General features: G+C 49.6%; 1 protein-coding gene across 5 annotated transcripts in view; it reads left to right on the top strand.

The window, feature by feature from the left end:
• The window catches only part of FAM107A (family with sequence similarity 107 member A), a 65,703-nt gene extending 41,441 nt beyond the window's left edge, over positions 1-24,262 (top strand). The window contains exons 1-5 of one of the 5 annotated variants that reach the window (XR_004436917.1): positions 1,530-1,780; positions 18,781-18,955; positions 20,967-21,123; positions 21,397-21,530; positions 21,642-24,262. Coding sequence is in view for 4 of the 5 variants with exons in the window: in XM_033210283.1 (XP_033066174.1) it covers positions 1,702-1,780; positions 18,781-18,955; positions 20,967-21,123; positions 21,642-21,749 (519 nt within the window). In the remaining variant the exon portion in view is untranslated. Of the gene's footprint in view, positions 1-1,529; positions 1,781-10,901; positions 11,353-15,219; positions 15,337-18,780; positions 18,956-20,966; positions 21,124-21,396; positions 21,531-21,641 lie in introns of those variants that run through there. The other 4 variants (XM_033210283.1, XM_033210285.1, XM_033210286.1 and 1 more) reach the window with 4 other exon arrangements.
• Positions 24,263-24,921: the final 659 nt, after the last annotated feature.

Raw genomic sequence — 24,921 nt, 5'->3', positions numbered from 1 at the left:
GAACTGTAAATTGGATAGAATTTCATCCTCTGAAGAAAGGATATAAGGTAGTGAATGCCAAATATCTGGAATCATGCCTGGCACTCCTGAAGGCGGGTTGTTGATGACAGACACAATCAATCTGACCAACCAGTGAGGCCCCCAAAGATCAAGTGTCACCTTGGGCCCCTGACTGGTGTCTGAGTTGTGGCAGATGGGCCTTCAGGACACTGGATGGTGTCTGGGGAGCAGAGAGGTACAGGACCCCTGAGTCAGAGCAGAAGCTGGGTCTGGGCAGTGGCCATGGGTCAACCAAAGAGAGCTTGGCCAACAGTTGGCCTTGAAGGTACCAAGACTGGTAACAGGCAGCCGAGACCCCAACAGCCAGCTCAAGATTCCCTGACCCTTTCAGACACCGTCTTGAACAGAGGCCATCCAGTACCCTGGACAGCTCCAGGAGTCGCTAGATTTCAGGGGCACAAGTTTTGTGGGCAGAGAACTGGATTGGGTCTTGGTTGTGCACACACAGGCAAGCCACCTCACCTCCCTGAGTCTCAAAGACCTCACCTGTAAACTGGAGGGAATCTCACCCTTCAGGGCTGTTGTGACGAGTGAATGAGATAACAGAAAGGAAAAGGAGCAGGTGGCCAAGGTCTGTAGTCGGACCACCCGCATTCACACATCCCAGCCCCACACTGTGTGACTTCAGAGAAGTTGCATCACCCCTCTGAGTCTCCGTTTTCTCTCATTTGCAATGTTAATAGACCCTGCTTCATAGGATTATGAAGATTAAATGAAACAGAACATGAAGCACACAATTAACATGAGTTTTTGTTTTAGAAGAAACTTAGCACCAGACACAGAATAGATCCTCAAAACTGCCAGCTTCTTGTATCTCCTGAAGCCCCCTGGTGAGTTTGGCACCTCCCACCTTTAGACCTGGTTGGCCCACTCATCTCTGATTGTTACAGACACTCCACAAAGCCAGAGAAAGCAGTCTGGTGGAGTTCCATAGACCTCTGCCCTCAGCCTTCGCACCCAGCAAAGACCCTGCCTCTCAGTGCCACCCACCCCACGATATTTGGGACATGTTTTAAAGTACCAGTATATACTGTACAGTGTGTGTTCTGCACCAGCCTCTGTTCTGGGCTACACACACACCCAAACACACACACACACACACACTAAGTTGATTAACCTCACAACCGTGTGAGGAAAGTACTCTGGTTATTCCCATTTTACAGATGAGGAAACTGAGTTTCTGCGAGGTTAGGTGACTAAATCGTGGGGTCACACAGCTACTAAATGGTGGTGATGGGACCTAATCCCAGGTATGGCGCTTCAGAACCCCATGCTGGTAACATCAACGAGGCCGGCGGCCAAAGAAAGGAGAAGAGTAGGCGGGAGACCGAGGCTGGAAGTCAGGACACTGTGTTCTCGCCTCGGCCCTGGAACCTCGGGGCTAGGAGTCCTCACTGCAGACGTTCACCTGCGCCCTGCCTGCTACCTGGGCGCGGACACCTGCCCTGGCCCCTGCCCCCCTCCTTCCCCCGGCGGCATCTCCTCGCCCGCCCCTCCGGCCGCCGCCGTAACCTGACCCTCGGCGGGGTTTGGGCCTTGGAGCCGCGTCACCGTCGCGAAGGCGCTTGGGCCCCGGACTACGCTCTTGCTGTGCGCTCCCGGGACCCGCAGTGCTGGCTCTGCAGTAGGAGACGCGCGGGCATGGCGCAGAGGCTGGGCGAGTGGGCCCGGGGGCCCTCCGACGCCACCGGACTCTACCGGGCTGTGCTGCTCAGGTCGGGTAAGTGGGAGCAACGCCACCCTCGCCGCGGGAAGAGCGCGAGGAGGGCTCGGCGGTGCACGGCGCTCAATCCCTGGTCAGCCCGCCGCTGCGCGCCTCTGCTTCGTTGCTCTGCTTCTTTCCTAACCTTACGTCATTCTTTTTGCTTGCTTGTTTGTGACAGGGTCTCATTCTTTCTACCAGGCTGGAGTGCAGTGGTGCAATCGTAGCTCACTGTAGCTTCCAACTCCTGGGCTCAAGCGATCCTCCCGCCTCAGCCTCCTGAGTAGCTGAGACCACAGGTGCGCACCATCACACCCGGCTAATTTTTAAAATTTTTTGTAGAGACGGGGTCTCTCTAGTGCTGTCCAGGCTGGTCTCTAACTCCTGGGCTCAAAGGATCCTCCCGTCATTCTTTTTAATTACTTTTCTTTTTTTTCTTTCTTCCTCCTTTCCGCCTTTCTTTCCTTCCTTTGTTCCTTCCCTCTTCCTGCATTCATCCTTTTGGGGATCTATGACATACATTGTTTTCTTCCTATGTGTGAGAACACGCGCACACAGTTTCTTGACTACAGAAGTCCTGTGCGATTCCACCTCCTGGCTGATCTCTTAAACAGAGACACACAAGTGCGCGAAGGCGGCTGTAGGCGCGGCAGATTTGGGCCAGGAGAGAGGAAAATGGGCACGACCGAGTAGCAGGCAATGGGGCATAAAGAAGCAGGAGCCTGGCAGCAAGGTTGAAGGAGGTCTGCTGTCCAGTGAGGCATGACATAGGAGGGGAGGAGAAGGGAAAGCAGAGCTACGAGAGCAACTGCCTTTCTATATGTGTGCATGCAACGATTTGGAAGGAAACACAGGGTGGTTTTATTTCTTAAGGCTGGGGATTGCATGACAGATGCTTTTTCTCTTCCATCTTTTTGTTTGCTTGTTTGCAGTAAGCACGTGTTGCTTTCCTACTAGGAAAAGGAGGCCTTTTTATTTAGAAAAATGAAGTTAACGTAATGTATGACCAGTGTCCAAATAATTCGGAGAATACAGGGATGTAGGGGGAAGCAAGGAAAGCAAAGCCCCAGTAAGTATTTGGGGTATTTCCTTACGGAGTATCCTTGGAGAGAGACGTTTGGAGGAGGTGAAACGCTATCTCGTGCTGGGATCCTGCACGGTACGGTGCGGCTCCGTGATTACAAAGCGTCAAGGGACTTGGACTCAAGGGCCAGCTACCCTCTGCCTTGGGCAAGGAGCTGGCGCTACCCGTGGGCCTGCCCGCCGACCCCTGTGGAGCCAAAAACGCGAGGCAAACCAGCTGCCGCGTCTGCAGCGGCGGTGCCTGTCCCCGCGCCCCGCGCGTCCAGGTCTGGAACTGCTCGCCCCTCCCGCTTAGGCCCCGCCTCGGGGAGATCCCGCCACCCAGTTACTGGAACCACAGTTCTCCAAGTCCCAAAGCAAGAACTGGCCCAACTTCAGGATTGGCGGCGCCTTCCTAAAGGAGGGTCCCAAATCCGGCTGAGGCGGGGCAGGCAGAGAGGGAGAAGCTTTATCATCAGACGAATCTGATTTCAAATCCCTGCTCCGGCGATTTCCCCACAAAGCACGCCACCCTAAGTGTCCCCACCCAGTTCTCGATTGTTTCACAAAGCTGCGGAGGGGTCTCCCTAATCTGAAGGCCTAAGTGTTCCCCGTCACCTCTTAGCTATCAACCTACACAGAATAGCAGACACGTAGGAGTGGTTCCAGGGGCTGCACGCCTGCCGGGTAAGGAGCAGGAAGGGAGCGGTGCCTGGGAAAAGGGACGAAGGCTGCACTGGCCAGCACTTAGTATCCGCTGCGCAGGCTGCCCTGGCTCCTTCCCTCCACCACTCTACAAGTGTTACCCGTTGACAGTGTCCAGGTTCTTGGCGTCTTGAACAAGTAATTGGACAAAACGCACAAACAAAGCAAGGAAAGAATAAACAAAAGCAAAGATGTATTGAAAATGAAAGTACACTCCACAGGGCGGGAGGGGGGCCGAGCATGGGGCCTCAAGAGCCCCGTTACAGAATTTTCTGGGGTTTAAATACCCTCTAGAGGTTTCCATCGGTTACTTAGTGTATGTCCTATGTAGACGAAGAGGACGAAGTGAAGTTATACAGTCATTTACTGAGTGCACTCCCTATGTAAATAGAGAGGATATTTCCTGTCATAGCCGAAGTGTTTCCATTTGATTTCGTTCTGTTCTGAGAAGTCACCATAAAGAGACCTTATGTTCCCTGCCTCCAGACCCTATTCTCCTGCCTCGCAAGGACACTGCCAGTTGTTATCTCCATTTAAGAGATAAGGAGACCGAGGTTCAGAGAGCTTAAGCGCCTTGCCCGTGGTCCGCTAAGGAACATTTTCCACCCCACAAAGTGGTAGAAAACACATTCAAATTGTGGTCCATCCATGCCAAAGTCTGCACACCTTCTGATCGTAGTCACAATAATGGCTCATAATTGTTAGTCACTCACGGTCACCCCATCTCTGCTGTACATCTGCCATCTCATCAACTCCCTTCATTCATTTATTCATCCAGCTAATATTTATTGGCCTCTGTTTCCAAGGTGAAGGGATGCATTTATAAATAAAACAGATCTGCCCCTCCTCTCAGGGAGCAGAGTAATGGTAACCGCTATTGGAAACATGAGGAAATCAAGGCTCAGATGGTAACATGACTTGTCTAAGGTCATACAACTCATCAAGAGTGAAGCTGAGATTCAACCAGGGCCGTGTGCCTCTGGGCCCACTCTCTGGCTGCTCCACACAGGGAGCAGCAGGAAGTGAGAATGGGAGTAAGGAGCCAATTTGGCCATGTGGTGAAGGGGTGGGCTTCCTTTCCTTGAGAAGCCCCCAAGGAGGACATTACAGATTCAGACCCAAAATAGAGGCTGTTTTCATTAACGGTGGCCTCAAGTCATACAGCAGATAATATAACACTGGATGACTTATGCCTTGAGGCTGGGAGTTCGAGACCAGCCTGGGCAAAATCGTGAGAGTTCATCTCTATAAACATTTTTAAAAATTAGCCCAGCATGGTGGTGCATGCCTGTGGTCCTAGCTACTCAGGAGGCTAGGGTGGGAGGATCACTTGAGCCCAGAGAATTGAGGCTGCCATGAGCTGTGTTTGCTCCACTGCACTCCAGCCTGGGCAACACAGCAAAACCCTGTCTCAAAAAAAAAAAAAAGAAAAAGAAAAATGTTTATCCCAAGGTATTTCAAAATAATTTCTTTTATTTTCTTTTTTTTTTCTGAGACAGAGTTTTGCTCTTGTTGCCCAGGCTGGAGTGCAATGGCATGATCTCAGCTCACTGCAACCTCTGCCTCCTGGGTTCAAGCAACTCTCCTGCCTCAACCTCCTGAGTAACTGGGATTACAGGTGCCTGCCACCATGCCCAGCTAATTTTGTATTTTTAGTAGAGACAGAGTTTCACCATGTTGGTCAGGCTGGTCTCGAACTCCTGACCTGAGGTGATCCACCCACGTTGGCCTCCCAAAGTGCTGGGATTACAGGCATGAGCCACCGTGCCCGGCTAAAATAATGTCTTAATATTAGAGTAAGACATGCTCACCATAGATACTTCAAGAAATTGAGACTAAAGAGGAGGAGGCCTAACACATAATCCCACTAACCACAGGTGGCCACAGGTAACATTTGGAAATGTCTCCTTCCATCCTTGCTATGCATAGTATGTGTGTGTTTTACACTGTAGAGATTGTTCTAACTCTAGTCTTTAATTCCACTTTTTTCAGCTGGATGAAAATCTTGAATGCTCAGCCGGGCACAGTGGCTCACGCCTGTAATCCCAACACTTTGGGAGGCCAAGGCAGGTGGATCACTTGAGGTCAGGTGTTCGAGACCAGCCTGGCCAACATAGTGAAACTCTGTCTCTACCAAAAATACAAAAATTAGCTAGGCGTGATGGCAGGTGCCTGTAATGCCAGTTACTCAGAAGGCTGAGATGGGAGAATCACTTGAACCCGGGAGGCAGAGGTTGCAGTGAGCCGAGATTGCACCACTGCCCTCCAGCCTGGCAACAGAGCAAGACTCTGTCTCAAAAAACAAACAAAAACAAAAACAAAACAAAAAAAAACTTGAATGCTCTTAAGTGAGTTATGAAAATAATAGTTGCCACTTACAGAACCCTGACTCTGACTCTATGGCAGCGACAATGTGAAGGGCTCTCCAGAATATAACTCCTTGGTTCCTCAAAAACATGTCTGCCCCATTTTAGGGAGGAGGAAACAGAGAGTTGAAGGTCACCTAGTTGTCCAGCAATGCACTGGGGTCTGGGTTGGCACCAGAGTCCATGCTCTTAATCACAGGGTTAGAAGGGTCACCTCTGTGGAATAACTCCTGTTTGGCCATGCCTGTAAGGCAATACAGTCCAGTAGTTCAAGTCCACCTGAGGGGCGTTACCTGCATCCTACCTGGAGCTCAGGTCATGTTCCTGGAAGGGAGGAAATCATCTCTCTGCACTATGGACCAAAAGGCACCTCCCCAGGTGCCTGTGCACATCAGCAACTATACTTCTCCTCTGCAGCCAAAGGGGCAAACGCAGCCTCCACCCCTGCCTCTGCCAGGTAGGGCTGCCAGATAAAATATAGGGCACTCAGTTCCATCTGAATCTCAGAGAAACAACAAATCGTATTTTAGTGTAAGCATGTTCCAGCTATTTCATGGAATATACTAAAAAGTTATTTGGTGCTCATTAGAAATTCAAATTTAACTTGGATGTGTGGCATTTTTATTTGGTACATCTAGCAACTATGCTGCCAGGAATCATGAAGTTTGCTTGGTTTGACAGCTGTGGTCTGCCTAGGTTCTCCTGCGCGCGCGCGCACACACACACACACACATACACACACACAAAGAAACAGACACACATGCACACATGCTCCCTCTCACATCCTCTCACCATCCATAGATTCACTCACTATGCTTCTTGTCTGATTACAAGGGAATTAAAATGTACTGGGGATGGAGGTACCCCAGGGTCCTTCTGCAGCTAAGAGACCAAATTAACCATGTCTAATTGCAGCTGGGTGGAGAGCCAGCTTTCAGAAACAAGACTCTAAGTTCATCCCCACCCCCTCACACTTTCCTGCTTTCACGCTTGAAATCCCTCGACTGGGTAAATTCTTCCCGGTTCAAACTTGTTGTAAAAGCGACTCTCATTCCTTTTATAATGTCTCCACGGATCCCATGACAGGTTCTTTCTGCCAGTACAGCTTCTTCTCCCCCCACCCCGAGTCCTTTCAGCAGAGCATGGTTGAGAGGCGGGGGGCACGGTTTAATCCTCGGGCTGTTTTGTGGGTGGCTGCTCAGAAACCCCACTGAGGCCTTGAAAAGGGGCCTTGGAGATTTAGACTGAATACAGGGCTGAGGAGGAAGTTTTAAGTTGCCATGGAAACTTCTTGTTTGATGTTTGTGGGCCCAGATAAGCTCTTCTAGGTGCCCATGGGCTTGGAGAAAGGGGCCAAAATGAAAGAAAAGCTGTTTGGGGAGGTTATTTTCTGCACACTGCAGCCCAGCCCATTATAGATGCAGGAAAATTCTCCACCTCCCTGTCAGGACTGCCTCCTCTGGTCTTCCCTGTCGCCCTTCCTTTGGGTTCCTCTGGTTCCCAAGAAATCAGAGTTAAAAATGGATGGGAGGGAAGACAGGGAGGGGTGTGCCCAGCCCTTGGGCTTCCCCTTCGATGCCCCAACACACCAGGGGGCTGAGCAAGTATGCAGATCCCCAGGCCCCTGGCTTCCCTGAGTCCTTCCTTTTGGAAGAATAGGAAGACCTTCAGGGAAAACCACACAGAAGGATGCAGGAGACAGCGGCTGGGGCTTGAATTACGCAATTACCTGGAGTAAACGCCTCAAAGGCTTGTTTGTTCAGAGGGCCACTGTTTTCCCATATTCAGATGGACTTAACTGAGCCAGATGTGATTCCTAACTAACTACAGTTGTTTGGGAAAGGTTGCTCTTTCTTGCATTTTTAATGCTTAGAGTCTTTTTCTGATAACAAAAGTAATATATGCTTGGGCCTTTTTTTTTTAAACGCCACAAACATTACAGAAATGTAGTGACAAAGGAGAAGGGCCTGTAATTTTACAATGTAGAACAATGCTCCTCAAACTCTTTAATATAAATGAACCCCCAGAGGGGTATGTTAAAAATCCAGATTTCATGGTGGCTTCATGCCTGTGATTCTAGCACTTTGGGAGGCTGAAGCAGGAGGAACACTTGAGGCCAAGAGTTCAAGACCAGCCTGGGCAACACAGTGAGATCTCATTTCTACGAAAAATAAAAAATTAGCCGGGTGTGGTGGCATGTGTCTGTAGTCTCAGCTACTTGGGAGACTGAGGTAGGAGGCTCGCTTGATCCCAGGAGGTCAAAGCTGCAGTGAGCCATTATGGCACCATTGCACTCATCCTGGGTAACAGAGTAACACTCTGTCTCAAAAAAAAAAAAAAAAAAATCCAGATTCCTAGGTTCCTCCCTCAGAGGTTCTGAGGATCTAGGCAAGAGCATTTTTAGCACTCATTTCAAATGACATCTAGTAATAATATTTGAGATACATTGATCTAGAGTTGACCTCTGCTAACAGATTAGTGTATTTGCCTCCACACCTGTTCTTTATGTATATACCAACTTTTTTTTTATCTTGAAAAGAAAAGAGATCCTACTATATATGATTTTTTATTGAATATGTAGAAGACATCTTTTTCAGGTCAATACATAGACAGGTTTATTGGCCGCATCTCATCTCGGGGTGTAGCATAGTCTCTTACTTACGGAGTGTGGCCTGGGAAAGGGTGGTTGTTAGCCGCTGATCTCACGTACAGTTGCACCTGCACATGGACACACAGCAAGATGGTGCTGTAACAAGCTCAGCCCTGTCAAGGTTTTCGGTGTCTTCAGGTTAACAATAGTTATCGAGCCCCTCAGTACTGGGACAGGAAGATAGTAGGCCCCTGCCCTGGGGCTAGCAGTCTGATGGGTTTGTGTACAAGTTGGACTGTGAAAAGAGTTTTTGTGGGAGAAGCACAATGACTCCCAACTGCCCAGGGGAAATGATGCCCAACATCCAAGAACTGTCCAGTTCTCCTTGGCTGTCAGTTGCGTGTTCCTCTGGAGTGTAACGGGTAACAGGCTTCTGTCTTCTCCAGGGATGAGCAGGAGCTGTCAGAAATTCCCCCGCTCCAGGATCCTTCTTACTCTCCAGCTGTTAGAAGGCACTGGGATTGGTTCATCTGAGCCACAAAAGACCCTAGGAAATACTCAAAATACTTCTTTGCAGAGCAGGACAATGTGTGCAAGGAACCAGGGTCAGCAAAGAGTGGTTTGAACAAGAATCTAGCTGTCTTCTTCTACCATGAGAGCTTAGGGAAGTTAAGGCAGAGCAGGGTGGGAGGCTGAGGGGGCTACCATTCAAAGTGCCTCAAGAAATGCAGAACTGGGGAAGAAGAAACAAAAAGGACCACACATTGTTTCCAGAAAATTGTTTATACCCAAGAATTTGGGACCCTCTAAGTTTAAGTGGTTAGAGAATGGTCAGCGTGGCCAAGACTCCCTGGACATGCCTGCCCTGTCCCTCCCACTCCACCCGTCTCTCACCTCCCTTGCTCCCAAGATGGCGCCCAGCCTGCCTTTACATCACACCAGGATCCACCCAGCCTGGGCCTTTCCACTGACTCTTCCCACCCGACAAAGACTCTCCCATGTATACAGACTTCACACAACTGACTCCTTGTGATTCAGCTACGCTAAAACACCACCCCCTTTCACCTCACCCAGCCTTGCGTTCATCACGGCATTCCTCACTGCCTGACGTCATCCTGAGTGTCTCCTTCTTTACTGGGTATCCCCCTTGAAGGTAGGTTCCCTGAAGGCAGGGATACTACCTGTGTCATGCACATGGTACCCCCAGCACTTAGAACAGTGCCAGGAACACAGTAGGAACTAAATAAATGTTTGTTAAATGCACAAATAATATAGGCCTAAGAAGACACAAGATTGCATTGTTAACGCCTCCATTCGCCTGTGATGCATGTCCTAGGCCTCATCACCTTCCAGCCAACCAAGACTCCATGAGAAAGTAAAGCTGGAGGTGGAGGCCCGGTCTAACTGGTAGACCCCAGCTTCCTCAGTAGGGGACTAGGATGACACTATACAATAGAAAACACTTCTAGCTTTTCGAATGAAAGTTGATTCTGAAATTAGAAGAATGCCTCCATTATCCATAAGCACCCAAGGCTGGCCTTAAGGATCTACATACATTTTTTACTTTTCTTGGTTTTGTTTGTTTGTTTGTTTGTTTTTGGGGTTTTTCTGAGACAGTCTTGCTCCATCACCCAGGTTGGAGGGCAGTGGCCCAATCTTGGCTCACTGCAAACTCTGCCTCCCAAGTTCAAGCGATTCTCCTGCCTCAGCCTCCCGGGTAGCTGGGATTACAGGTGTGTGCCACCACGCCTGGCTAATTTTTGTATTTTTAGCAGAGACAGGGTTTTACCATGTTGGCTAGGCTGGTCTCAAACTTCTGACCTCAAGTGATCTGCCTGCTTCAGCCTCCCAAAGTGCTGGAATTACAGGTGTAAGCCACCGTTCCTGGCCTACTTTTATATTTTACATTCACACGTTCATTCTTTGAGCCACTACTTATGGAATACATATTCTGCCAGGCAAAATGCACCATGCTGGGCTCTGGCCTCAGTTCACATAGAGTCCAGGTCTCTCTTGGAGAAAAGTCCCATATGCTGAGCTTTGACCGTGTGCTTCACTAATGTCATCTCATCCATGTCATCTCCCAACCACCCTGGTGTGCTCCACGTTTGACAAACACAGAAACCAAGACGCAGAGACGCTGAGTGGCTGCTGAAGGGTCTGGTGCTGGAGCCAGGGCCAACACATGAGCCTGCTGAGACCCAGACACGGTGCTTCCCCTCTCCTACACTCTCCCGTTGGCTCCTCTGTGAAGTGCTGATGATGTTCAGGGTATCAGGAAAACGCTGTGTACGGAGTTTCTGACCCATTCGTGGATAATCAAGAACTGAGCCAATGCTGAGCAGTTTCCCCTCCCTTTACACCCCACCCCTTTCCCCCCAGAGCCATTTTCTCCTGAAGAATCCACACCACTGCCGCAGGAAGCTTGACTTCCCCTCCCATGGGGAAGTGCTGGAATCCACTCTTGCCTGACCCTCCCATAAAAAACAAGGGAAATTCCTTTACGTGAGCTGCCTTGCTCAGAACAAAGCTTGGCATGTTTCTTATTCCTCATCAATCTGACAAAATGGGTATTTATTTGTGCCTCTCAAGCGTGTGGCTTGGACATGATGTTCCGCATCGTGGAAGTGGCCGTGCACCAAGTGAAATATCTGTTACTATAGTAACAGTTCCTTTTTATTGATACCAGAATAAACAGGAATGCAAAGGCTGTCTCACTTGTTGGCACATTTCAGCAGCCTCCCGTTCCCAGGGGTTTAAGAACCGCCCTCTAGAGGCAGCCCTCCTTGCTAGTCTGGGACTTCCCAGTGGAGTGAGGAACCCAGCAACAGCTCCTGACTTCCCTTCCCAAGGACTCAACCTGAGAAGTAAGACCATCTCTATTCTGTTTCCCCTGCTGTCGAGCGCGGTGCTGTTCGGGAGGAGGTGGAAGGGAAGGAGGGCAGACCCCGTGCACTGAAGTGGGCTGTCAGTGGACCTGAGTGCTTTAAGTTTAGGTACCTGGGCTATGTCCCAGCATCTGTAAAATGATACGGGAGATGCCTCCCGGCACCCTGGGTTTCGGAAAAGGGTAGGAGACAAAGAAGTGAGCCCCTAGGCATAGCCCTGAATTCTTGTTGATCTTTTTCTGCTGCATCCTCAGGTGAATCTGAATTAATGCATGATATAGCCTCACCTAAGTCAACTATCACACAGTATGGGGGTTTAATTCTCGGCACAACCGACAGAACACAGGTTTCAGCGTCAGAGCTTGGCTCAGATTCGAGCTCTTTCTTTCACCGGCTGTGTGATTTGGAGAAATCAGATGACTTCCCTGAACTTCAGTTTCCTTGACTATAAAAAGAGGTTAATGACAGTACCCACCTTCTCAGTCTGTCGTCAGAATTTCATATTTCATGAGATACGGCTGCTAGGTGCTTAGTACAGTGCATGGCACATAGTGCATGCAGGTTAACGTGTGAAGGGCCTACCTTTCTGGTGAATTTGGCTTTAGGACTTTGCAATACAAGGCAAGTCTGAGATTGGGCCAGAAATCAAGAGCTGTAAGATTGGGTGTGTCACTTTTCGAAACTGCTACCAAACTCAAGTCGCTTCGAGCTTCAAGGCAGCCCCCACACCTGCATCTCTGGGTGACTTAGATCCTAAGTGGCCCTCTTAGCTCTGTTGGTGGGAAGTACCTGCTGGAATTTTCCCTGCAGAGGCATCTGTCAGGTAAAGTGGCTGGCATCATGCCACTAATGAGCCAGCAGGGATTCCAGGTCTGCTGATGCTTGTTCCAGATCAACTGCACAATGCTGTCCACTAACCTTGCTAAGGACCCTCCATGTCTAGCCCTGGACTCCGCTATTTAATTGATTCAAAATCCTAAATGCCCACCCAACATTCTCCCAAGGTAGAAAATTACAACGGACCCAAGGCAAAATGTTCAGGAAGTCAGCCTTGAGTCATTGCATCCAAATGGACAAGCAGCTCTGCTGGGGGCTTCCGAGCATCGACCAGAGGCTGCTGAGAGATCTGGAGGTGGCTCCCAGATACACTGTTCTTTGGCTGCTGGCCAGTGAAATACAATTAGGCACTTTCCCCATGGAGATGAAAAAAGCCAGAAGGGTCAGGAAATCCAGTGACCATGCTTGTCACTTTTACTGAATGCCTCTTTTTCATTTGCCAGTCGTTATTTTGAAAGCCATTCTTCTCTTCTGCCTGCCATCCCATTAAATGCTGAACCAAGAGGGTCCTGAATGTGTTCTGAAGCCAGCAGCTTGAACAGTAATAAGGAAGTGGGGACAGAGGAGGGAAGGCTAACAGCTGGTCCTCTCCTAAACAGAGACCAGCCTGAGGCCAGACAGGCCTGTGGATTCTAGCTGAAGCCCAAAGCTGCTGGGGCCAGGCTGGGTCTCCCCAGTGAGAGTCTGTATTTCACATAGGCTATTAGTCCTCAAGTTAGCAGGCCTCCATGTTCTCATCTATAAAATGGGCTCACACAGCCTCTTCATTGGGGTTTCTTGACTATCTAGAGAGAGAAAAGGGACATAACCCTGCTTTGTCAACTAAAAGACATTTTGCACCTTGAAGACAGTGGAGAGATAGAAAGAGCACTGAATTTGGCGTCCAAGGTCCTGGCTTTGCTGCTTACTCTCTGTGTATCTTGAGACAAGTAGCTTGGCCTCTCTGAGCCTTAGTTTTCTCATCTATAAAACGGGGTACCACTGGCTGCCTCCGAGGGTGATTTAGAGATCCAGATCAAATTCAAGAGGTGACCACAGGATTTCTTCAGTACAGAAGTACCGTGGCTTGTCTTCGGTGAGCATCACTCTGCCAGGCACTGGGCTAAGCACATTGTGCCATTGTATCACTGCATCCTCCAAACGGCTCTGTGAATAGGCTGTTATCCTTGCTGTATAGAGGCTGAGAGAGGTTAAGGTACTTACCCAAGGTAACACAGCTGGGAAGGGTTACCACCATGAATCAAACCCAGTCTGTCTCCACTAAAACATCTGCTTTAACCATTGCTTTACTGGCTCATGTGTCATTTGTTACAACTGATGCCATCACAGACAGAAATAGGACTACCAGAACAGTGGAGAGGCAAGTGGAAGGGATGCTGAGGCCTTAGACAGAATGGGGTATGGCTATTGTCAAGATGAACTGGGCCCTGAGACTCCATCAGTGCAGCTCTCCTTCTGTCTCTCCTTACTCTCTCCTGTGGCTGGGGGCACCAGTGTTTGGTTTCAAATCTGCCACCCTGCATTAGCCATGCATGCCCCAGTGGCCATGTGCCCTCTCCCTGGGAGCAGCAGAGATCTCCACTGAGCCTTGCCTGGTGTGGGGCCAACGTCCTGTGGAGCCTCTGGCAAGGAGCTCTGGGACCTCTTGAGTCACCAGCAAAACCAGGGAGGAATCAAGCAAGGGGCTCCCAGTCTTTTCTCGGACCTCTTATTATCCCCACCCCATGAAAAACAACATCCATCCCACAGTCTGCATATTGAGAATTATTTGCCTGTCCTATAGTCATGCAAGACACTTAGTAGCTGTCGCCTACTGGTGGCCCCCACCTCATGCCCAGCTCTTTAGCTCATCCAATCTTCACAGCATCACAATTCTACAGAGGAGCATCCCAGAGATTAGAGAACACCCCAAGGTCACACAGCTGCTAAGAACTGTGACCTTAATCAGATTTGCTCACAATAACCAGGCCAAATACAGTCAGCTGAGATCCTTCAGGACCGAAGCAAATAAGTTTGTGTTTTGGGTTAACTCCATGGTTTGCAAAGTTGGCTGACTCTAGGAACCACCCAGAAAGCTTTTAAAAATCCCCAAGGCCAAGCCACCCCCAAAGCCAATTAAATCAGAATCCCTGTGGTGGGCACCGGAATTTTTGAAACTTCCTGTGGTGACGCCAATATGCAGCCAAGGTCAAGATCCACTGATTTAACCAGTGCAGTTTCTGAGGATGAGAAGGCTCCATCTAGGACTAGGAATGGGATTTATTAATAGTGATTGTTAATAACAGCTAACAGGGTGGTCACACTGCCATTCCAGGGGTACCATTCACAGTTTAATCTACAGGAGTTGAGGACTTGCTGCTGTGAGGTACACAACCGGCCTGTTGTATGTGGCAGCCCTGGTAGCCAGCGCCAAGTGCTCAACTCTATACTAGGCATTTGCCAAGCACCTTGCAAGTATCACCTCATTTATGATACCACAACTTCATAGAGAAGGATTCTAACATAATGCTCATTTTGCAGATGAGGAAACACCAGATCAAAAGCATCTGTCCCATCTCAACTCTGCTGTTCAGTGGGAAACAGCCATAGACAATAGGTGGGCGTGGTGTGTCCCAGGGCTGTGGGATTTGGTCCAAAGGCTCTAGTCTCCAGGCTCCAGCTCCAGAGGGTAGGAAGGCACAGACAGAGCTGACATTCAAATCCAGGTCTGAATGACTTCAGCCTCCTTATCCTTCTGCTTCCTCCTGTATTTCTTTGACAGCCATAAAGAATACAGACAAGCCACTTACGTTTCTCCTTCATGATTGGCCTGCTCCTCCCTCTCCCTGCTAGCTCTTCTCCTGGGTGTTCACCCTTTTCTTTCCAGAGAGGACCTGTCTAATGCCCACTTCCCCTCTTAGCCCCTCCATGGCCACTCCCCAGATGGATCCCAGAGTCTTGGATCTCTCGGGACACTCAGCAGCCTTGGGAACAACCCCAGTCCTCTGCCTCAGGAGGCCCAGCTGACCACCCAAGACAGCCTGGATTTTCTTGGCCTGGCACCTGTGCTTCGTTGAGTAGTCTCTTTCATAACAGGACCTGTGTGAGGTTCTTCTGCCCAGAGACCTCGGTTAAATAAATTAAAAGGTAGGAAGCTGGCTCAACTTTCTAAGTCCTGGGGGTCCCCAGAAGCCTTCCTCATCCCACCCCTCATAGATGTATACAAGGATCTCACAGGGGTTGTTTGCTGGGGTTCAGCTCCCTGAGCAGCAAAGGCACTGGTTTTTCCCCTGCAGCCCTGAGCGAAGGCACCAGCCACATCCTTCAGGGTTCCTGCCTCACCCACCACACCAGCCTGGCTTCAGGGAAACACCTTCATCCACAGCTCACTGCTGATTTAATTCATAAAAAAAAAAAAGGCCTGGAGCAAATCATTGAGCCAGGGCTGACCACAGCTTGAACCTGGGGTGCAGGACTGGCTTCGTAATTGACAGGGCCCAGTGCAAAATGAAAAAGGAGGGCCACTTGTTCAAAAGGCATTTGGAATTTCAAGACAGCAACAACAGAAGGTCAAACCAAACAGGGCCCCTCTTCCAAAGCAACCCTGTGCGACTGAGTCCGACGGGCCCTGGGGCAGCCAACCCACTGGCTAGATGGCGACTTATGTATGGGCCGAAGATCTCAGCCAGGCCAATCACAGATTTTTTCCTCTGGAATTTAATGGGAGAAAGAGACAGAGACCACCCACTGGAAGTGAAGGAAACCAAAGTCATAAAACATCCCAAGGCCTCTGACAGTTTCCCCACACAGCAGCGAGAATGACCTTTTTAAAACTGAATCAGGCGCGCCTTTCCCTGACTTGAACCCACCCGTCCACCCTCACTCCAGACGCTCTCCCAGTCAGTCAGCTCACACCACTCCCAGCACACTATGTCTTTTTGTTCCCTGAACAGACCCAGCTTGTTCAAGGTACATGAGTCACACATGCTGTTCCCCAGGCCCCAAATGGCCTCCTTCCTCATTCTCAACTGTCAGATCTTAACGTTGTCCCCTCAGAGAGGCCCTCGCCATACCTGGCTGACAGTGGGTCCCTCCTTAGTCTGTATGGGAGCCTGGAGCCATTTGTGGTCTTTCGTTTTCATTGGCTTGCATATGTGCTGACGGCTGGCCTCCCTAGCAGAGTGTGGGTTCTGTGAGTGCCGGGACCTCACTTGCTTAGTTCTCTTCTGTGTGTCCCGTGTCTACCGCAGTGCCAGGAAAATCACAGGAACTCGAACATTTGTGGAATGTATGACTATTTTTATCATTACGCACTTTCTCAGTGGTCATTGCCATTACGCAGGAGCTCTTGATTTTGTGTACTTATTTTGTATCTGGCCACATTGTTGAACTCTCTCAGCTCCAAATGTGTTTCTGTTCATCCATGTGAGAATTCTGGGTATATGGCTTTATCTATGCAAATATTAAGGCTGCCATCTCCTTTCCTAAAGTTATCCAACTTATTCTATTTCCTACCTTATCACTTTGGCAACATACGGTGAGTTTTTTAAGGATGGTGTGGCTGATGAAAAGCAAGCAGCTCTGGAAGATTTATGGGGAGCAGAGGGACTAAGAACAAGTGAATAGCCAGGGAGCCAAAGTAGTTATTAAAGTGTGGCATAAGCTGAACAGGAAGAGAACTGAGGTCATGGGAAGGAAAGAGCGTAGCTGAGAATTACTCAGTCAAAGGATGGGTGACACTTGACAATAGGAATAGTCAGCAAAAGAGAGAAGATCTCAAAGCTCCAATCTGAATCCAGGTATTCTAATGCATTGGCACCCAGAGAGCTTGATCCTACAGACAAGAAAATATCCACACTAAAAACAGAAAGGGGAGCTGATACAGCCAAGTATGTATTTTGTCAAATGCCCATTTTAAAGTAACTCTAAATACTATTATGATCACTTTTTAAGGACCAAAAAATTAGGAAGGATGTAACCTGAAAGCAAACAGCCTTACAAAAAAGTTGAGGAAAGAAAAGGGAAGTTAATAAGAATTCTCATTTTAGAAATGGTTCTGAGAATATGAATTCGAGAAGAAAAATTAACATGTCTATGCTCTGACACTTCGCCTGGCTACATCCAAAATACCTTATAATAATTAACACTTGTTCCAGATTACACAGCACCTTTACATATGTGGTCTTACTTGCTCCTCCTAACAGCAGCCTGTGATGGATCATCATAGAAATGCCCAACACGGGTCTGGTGGCCACCATTGCAAAGTACAGTCTCCAGTTTGATGCATAGATTCCTGATATGTCACCTTTCAATGTGCACCCTGTCAAACCTCCTCCTCTGTATGTTCTGACCCCAACAAGCTGTTTGCCACTTCCAGGTTTTCACACATCCCTGTTCATCCATGAAACTGTATTCGGACAAAGAATGGTTCTCATCCCCTTCCCAGTGTGGGGGAGGAAATGAAAGTCTGTCCACAGGCAACATGGTGGCCCTCAAGCGGGGGCTGAAGCCTGGTGTTTGAGGTGGGGACACACTCCCTCAGTTGCCACATGAAAACCACATGCCACAGGGCACTGGTTTCCCAAGACCAAAGAAAACTTCAAACGTTGTATTGGCAATTACCAACAAATGTGTATTGATCACCTACTGCATACCAGACCGGACACTGCCAACTGTCAGGGCCTGGCAAATACTAGGAGCTCAACCTCTGCAAAGCTAGACTCATGAAGGGAGCAGAGCTAAAGTCTAAATTTTCGTTGAAATTCCTATAAGCAGCTAATGGCCAGGCAGTGTCTATACCTTTGAGGCCTTTATTTTTTTAAGTCAGTCTCTCTCTGTCTCTCTCTCTCTCTCTCTGTTGTACTTGCTTTTGGGCATTTCAAGGATAAGGAGCCAGTTTGTAGAAGAGGGAGCCCTTGTGTCTCATTTTTAAGTAAACTGACAGATTTCAAACTGCTGTGGTAGAAGTAGGGCCATTGAGTAGCCAAACATTTGACAACCATCCCTTTGCTATGAGGGACACAGCAGTCTCTGAATTTCATACTCTCCTCTTTGATGTGAAGAAAATGAAAAGCTGAACAGTTCCACAATGAATTTGGAACTGTGAATAGAGCTAGGTAATAAAGGGTAATACTTTCTTTTTATCACTGCATTTACCCAAATTGTTTTTAACAAGTACATATTACTCTTTTTAAATATGTTTTCCTTTTCTGTTATGAGCTCATTGAAAAACAGAAACTCAAACACAATTCCTTTTATAGTGGGAGAAAACCGTTGTTTGCAAAGTCAGGCCAAAAAGTATGCATGTGTCAACCCATATTTTGTGACCCATTATCACTTTACTTCTATACTCCAGAGATGTCGCAAACATCATCTCCAGTTCTCACAGCCCTGTGCATGCGTTCCATTATGATTTCCACTTTATAAGTGAAGAAACTAAGGCTCAGAAAGTCAGGTAGCTTGCCCAGGTATGCGCAGTAGCAGGTGGCCAAGGTCCCTGTGACGTGAAAACCTTGCCCTTCAACTGTGCCCCGTGGGGCAGGGTGAGATTACAGGCTCAGCTCTGAGCTACTCCTCTGCCCATCTCCACAGCCGCCATGTACTCGGAGATCCAAAGGGAGCGGGCGGACATCGGGGGCCTGATGGCCCGGCCAGAATACAGAGAGTGGAATCCGGAGCTCATCAAGCCCAAGAAGCTGCTGAACCCCGTGAAGGCCTCTCGGAGTCACCAGGAGCTCCACCGGGAGCTGCTCATGAACCACAGAAGGTAGGGATGAAGCCCTGCTGCCTGGGCCCATCAAGCACCTGGGCCTGTGGGGGATGGGGAAGGTGCCCCTGGAGGAAAGCAGAGCTGGCTACTATCCTGGGGCTCCTGGAGACTGAGGAAGATTGAGGGTGCCCCTCATGATCACCAGCAAAACCTGTAAAGACCCCATCCCCAGTGGGCCCTGGGAACCAGAGGAACCCAAAAAACCCTGTTCTCTTGCCCAGCCACCCGCTTCATGCCCACACTCCAGATACACTTACTGAGTACCTACTATGTGCTGGGCACTGAGCCCAGACCTGGGATACAAGAATGAATGGGACCCAGTTCCCGTCCTCACAGACAGGGACGGGTGCATAGCCAGGCAGTAGGATGGGTGCATTGATGAGGGTATTAATAGGCCTGAGACCCCAGAGGAGGAACCCGAGAGGGGTCTAAAATGACTTCACAGGAGCAGTGCTGCCTCAGCTATGACCTGAAGGGGGACTGGAGTCAGCCAGGCCCGGAGGTGGGTGTGGATGGCAGAGGGAACCTCATATGCAAATGAACAGGAAATAGGAGTCACTCACTGTGCCTGGGGCATCAATTGTGTGGTGCAGGCCAGGGCAGAAAGATGGACTAAGGAAGGGTCTACAGCAGGGGCACAGGGTGTGATGGGCCTGTCTGGTGAGGTTTGGGGGGGTGGGGGAGCTCACAATACTGAAGGGGGCAGGAGTGTTGCAGAGGCCCAGGATGGTGGCTGTCTCTTTCATGGCAGGCCGTGGTATGCAATGACAGAGACGAGCCAGAGGGGCATCTGGGAGGCGGCAGGGGTGGGATGGGGCAATTGATGGGATGTGAATTGGAGAAGAGGAAGGCTGAGCGTCCTCTGGGAGGACTGGGAAATACTCCTGCTCACCAATAATAGCACCAGCCCAGCGTTGCTTTCAGAGCTCCCTCTGCTGGCTGATTCTGGTATTAGAGCCGATTGTGATTTCTATTCTTGTTTTCAGCTATGTGACTAATATCCTAGCAGTTATCATTTTGTACACTGAGTCGCTTTTGTTTTTGTTTTCAATTAGTATTATAATATGAGCATTTTCTCTGAGTGGCTTTTAGATTCATCCCTTTAATATCAAAAAACATCACCACAATCAAAAACAAAAGCTTAAAGACAAATCAGAGAATTTATAATATAAATAAATTTTATTTTTAAAACTCACGTATACAGAAAAAAATTAATATATTCAGATCTCTTAAAATCCACAAGGAAAAGATGAATAAAAAGTAATACAGTCAGCCAGACGTGGTGGCTCACACCTGTAATCCCAAAACTTTGGGAGGGCGAGGCAGGAGGATCACTTGATCCCAGGAGTTCAAGGCTGCAGTGGGCTATGATTGCACCACTGCACTCCAGTCTAGGCAACAGAGAAAGTCCTTGTCTGTAAAAATAATAGTGATAATACAGTTAATTCACAAAAGAAGAAATGCAAATGGCTGGTAAACATATCAAATGTTGTTCCATGTGACTAATAAAGAAACAAATGAAAAACAGAGATTACTTCTTGCCTACCAGATTCTCAAATATAAAAAGATTGGCTGGTGATGGTGGGGAGAAATAGAAGCTCTTGTACACTGTTCACAGGAGGATACACTGGATAACCTTTCTCAGGCACAGATAGATATATGTACCTCAAATCTTTTCAAGGAGCCTGACCCGGCAATTATACCTTTAGAAAAGTATCCTAAGAAAATAACCAGAAATAACATAAAACTTGGTCTCTGAAGTCAGACAGGCCTGGGTTCAAATCCTCATCTGGCCCATCTGTAGCTGTGACCTGCACTGGTATCTTCAGCCCTAGCAGCCTCAGTTTCTGTCTCGGTAAAATGGGACAGTAATGGGTCCACCTCCAAGGCTACAGGGAGGATTGCACAAGATAATATTGGGGGTTGGTGTCACCGCAGGAAGCAGCCCTGAGGCTGGGGGAAGCGGGAAGGTGATGGTCTCCTGACAGCTCCCCCTTCCCCACCCCAGGGGCCTTGGTGTGGACAGCAAGCCAGAGCTGCAGCGCGTCCTGGAGCACCGTCGTCGGAACCAGCTCATCAAGAAGAAGAAGGAGGAGCTGGAAGCCAAGCGGCTGCAGTGCCCTTTTGAGCAGGAGCTGCTGAGACGGCAGCAGAGGCTGAACCAGGTGGGTGATGGGCACCCAGCCAGGATCACGCATCCTCCAGGGCTGTCCTCCAGGGAGGAGCTCTGCTGTGGCCACAACCAGTAAGAGGGAAGAGGATCAGCAGACAGAGCACTGGACTAAGAGTCCACGCCTGGCCTGAGTCCTCCCTCTGCCATTCACTTTGCTAGGTCCTTAGGGTGAGTGGCTTCCCGTCTCTGAACGTCAGCTTCCTCACTGTCCCAACGTACTGCACGCTGGTTCTGATTTCATTCTTACAACTGTCTTGCGTGCCAGATGGCATTCCTGTTTTAGAGATGGGGAACCTGAGGCCCAGAGCGGGTGAGTGATTTGAACCAGGCTTCACAAGGAGAACTCAGTCTCGTGCTCTGTGTCCCAGCTACCAGGCTGGCAGCAAAACTCATCCTCAGGTTGGTTCTGTTTCCCCACTGAGTGGGCCCTTGGTCCAAACTCCATAGGTTTTCAGAGTAGGAATCCCCCTAGCTCCACCCCCTTCACCCCTCTGCTTCTCCCTCCTTCAGCTGGAAAAACCACCGGAGAAGGAAGAGGATCACGCCCCGGAGTTTATTAAAGTCAAGGAAAACCTGCGGAGAATTGCCACACTGACCAGCGAAGAGAGAGCGCTGTAGGGCCGGCTGCCAGGCTCAGGCCACCACCCATCCTGGCCTGGACACCCTCCTCCAGCCCTTCTGCACCTGGCAGCCCTGAGCCCCAGGCCTTGGGACGTCTGTGATGTTCCCACCTGCTTCTGTAGAAATGCGTCACCCCAGAGGGCCTGGCTCTCCCTGGGAGGCCAGCGCCCCTAAGCTCCTAGGCTTTTCCTTCCAAGCACCCAGACCTTCTGCTCCAAGAGGGAAAACTTGCATCCCTCCCTGCAGGGAGTTTGGAGCCCAGCACAGGGGGTTTCTCTGGCAGAATTGAGGAGGAAGAGGCAGCCCTCTGGCTTGATAAGCCTTCTGTTCTTCCCGGGCCTTCCCACCAGGACTCTCCAAGGCTCCCCAGGGCCCCGCTTCTCCACGAACCCAGCTCCTAGGTCTCAGAGAACTCCCCCACCTGTGATTTTACCTGCAGCCAGCAGAGCTTAGCTTCAAGGACACCCGCCTCCAAAGCACTGAGGGGAGGACGGGCAGGGCAGACCGCAGGTGGCCTTGTTGCTGCCATCCTGACCAGGTGGGAGGACACTAACAAAGACAGCTGTTTAGGGTCTTCTCCCCTCACCCATGCTTTCATCATCCCCTCCGCACAGCGCCCACCACCACCCCACCCCCACCCCCACCCCCACCCGGTCCAGGCCTTCTAACCACACCTAGCCAGGGCTGCCACATTCCTGCGCCCAGAAGTCTGCAGCAGTGCCTCATAAACTTGATTGTGCATACAAATCACTGGGGATCTTGTTAAATACAGCTTCTAACTCAGTAGATCTGGGGTGGGGGCTGAGATCCTGCATTTCTAACAAGCTCCCAGGTGAGGCGGAGGCTGCCGGTGTGAGGACCATGCTGTGAGCAGCAGGGCGTGAGTGCCCAGGGCTGGTATGTATTAGAAATATCACGCCTGAAGCCATCGCTGGCCCCCATCTCCCATGGACTGATGCCCCAGGGATTCCCACCCCACCTCTGCAACCCCAGGTTTTCTTCCTTATCCACCCCACCCCAGACTCCCACCCCCAGGAATTCTCCATGAAGACTTTGGCCTAGCAAATTGTGTTGGTTATGTGAGTGTTGTTTTAATCAGAGATGTATGTGATTGCCAATCTGCATTTCTTACCAGTGTGACCACACTGTTATGATGCAATTCTAGCCAAAAAAAAAAGAATTTTTTTTTTTTTTTACTTTTTCCTGCAGTCTTAAGGAAAGCAAATATACAATGATTTCCAATAGGCTTCTGGAATAGAAACAGTGGTTTGAAGACCCCACTGCCGCCTTTATGGACTGGCCCCTTTGAGTCTGAATCCCAGGTCTCTGTCACCTGAGACCCAACCCCTAACTGGGCCAACTCCAGTGAATTCACCCATTTTTCTTCTTCAGAAGGCGTTTCGTATGTGAGACCCACTTATTTTAACCGTTTGCTCCTATCCCATTTTTAAAGAATTAGAGAATAAACCAGGCCTGTTCTTTTCCCCTGAAATCCCTGCCTCTGGCTTCCTAAACCCATCTTCTAAGGTGACAGAGCAGTGCTGGAATAGCATCTCCTTTCACTTCCCCCAGAACTGCCACAAAGAGCTGCCACTGGCATGCTGTCTGATTCCTGGAAGCAAACGTGGGACTGCCGGAGGAAAGGGATTGTCCTGGTCTTACTCAAAACTGGGTGGTTTGAGGGTGACTGAAGTTGTGCTTTTCCTGTGTGTGCTGCCAGCACAGGGCTGTAAATGCAGATATTCCGCCTGTGTGCGTATAAAGTCGAGCTCAAAGAGGCTCCTGAATGTGACTGGCGTGCTGAGAATGTGGTTATGCTGTTTAATGTATGCCAGGTGAGGGTTACGCTGAAGATGCACAATCCCTAAAATAAAGATCACCACATCCCCAAAGAAGCAGCCCTCGGGTCCATGTGTTGTTCAGACATGTGAAGAGAAGCAAGACAGAGGGTCTCAGATAGATGAGGGGTCCCCAAGGGAATGCCTGGGGCTTTACCCGGTGGTCCCCAGAGGTGCTCCATGGAGGCAACAAGTCTTTCGGTGAAGCCCCAGAAGTAGAAGGGACCTCAAGCGCCACGCCCTCCAGGGCAGCCGTGCAGAAGACCTTGGTTCATGCTTCAGGGGTCATCCCAACTCCATATCTCCAGCCACTCCAACTGTGGAGGCTGTAAACCCAGATTCTCACTGTTCCAGTCTCCTTTGCAGTATAGAATGGCTATGTGATTCGGTGTAGCCAATGAAATTGAAGAGGAAGTCTACAGGAGCTTCTGGGAAAGCGTGTGCTTTTCTGATAAAAGACACAGGCATGGCTAACATCTCCCTGGCCTTCTTCTTTCTGCTTTGATTGAGGGTGCGATGCCTGGAGCCACAGCAGCCACTTTGCTACCATGAGAAAAAGGCCAAGAGAATCACAGAGTCATTGACCCTATCATTATTTCACCAAGCCAATGCCCACCACCATCCTTCTCCATAATTCTTGTAAATAAAATAAATCCCTCTTTGTTTAAACCATTGTTGGTCAGTCTCTGTTACTTGCAACCAAAATCATCCCTAACTGACAGAGAAAGCCAGTCCCTGCCTGTCCAAAATTACCTGCAGGCTGTGCTAAAAATCCAGATTCAACTTTCCCATCAGAAGCCTATTGGATCAGGATCCCCAGCTGCAATGCCTAGGATCTGTTTTTCTGTACCTTCCCCATATAGCCTACCTAGCATGAGTCTGAAAACTGGTACTTGGACATCACTAATGCACACATCATTCAACAAATATTCATTAAGTGCCTGCTCCATGCCGGGAAGCATGCCATGGGCTGGGGCACAGTGGAGAACAAAGGTGCAGTGCCTCCCCCTCATCTGCTGACTGCAGTGGCCTCCTCCCAACTGGTGTCCCCTGCTGGCCTTGTCTCCACACCCTGTTCTCAACAGAGGAGCCAAAATGATCTTCTTCCAGGCTAAGGCAGAACTTGTGACTCTGCACAGAGCCCTCCCTGGGCTCACAGTGGAGTCTCTCCTGCATTCCAGGTGGTCCTGCAAGTCCAGCTCCCTCTTCGCCTCCGACCTCCTTCCTGCACTCTCCCGCTCGCTCACACAGTCCCAGTTGTGCTGGCCTCCTACCCTCTCCAGGCATGCCCCATCTCCATGCCTTTCCACCTGCTCTTCCCCAGCCAGGAG

Source organism: Trachypithecus francoisi, unplaced genomic scaffold (assembly GCF_009764315.1).
Source record: "Trachypithecus francoisi isolate TF-2019V2 unplaced genomic scaffold, Tfra_2.0 Lachesis_group0, whole genome shotgun sequence".
In the NCBI taxonomy this organism is placed as follows: domain Eukaryota; kingdom Metazoa; phylum Chordata; class Mammalia; order Primates; family Cercopithecidae; genus Trachypithecus; species Trachypithecus francoisi.
This window is presented reverse-complemented; position numbering and strand designations above follow the sequence as displayed.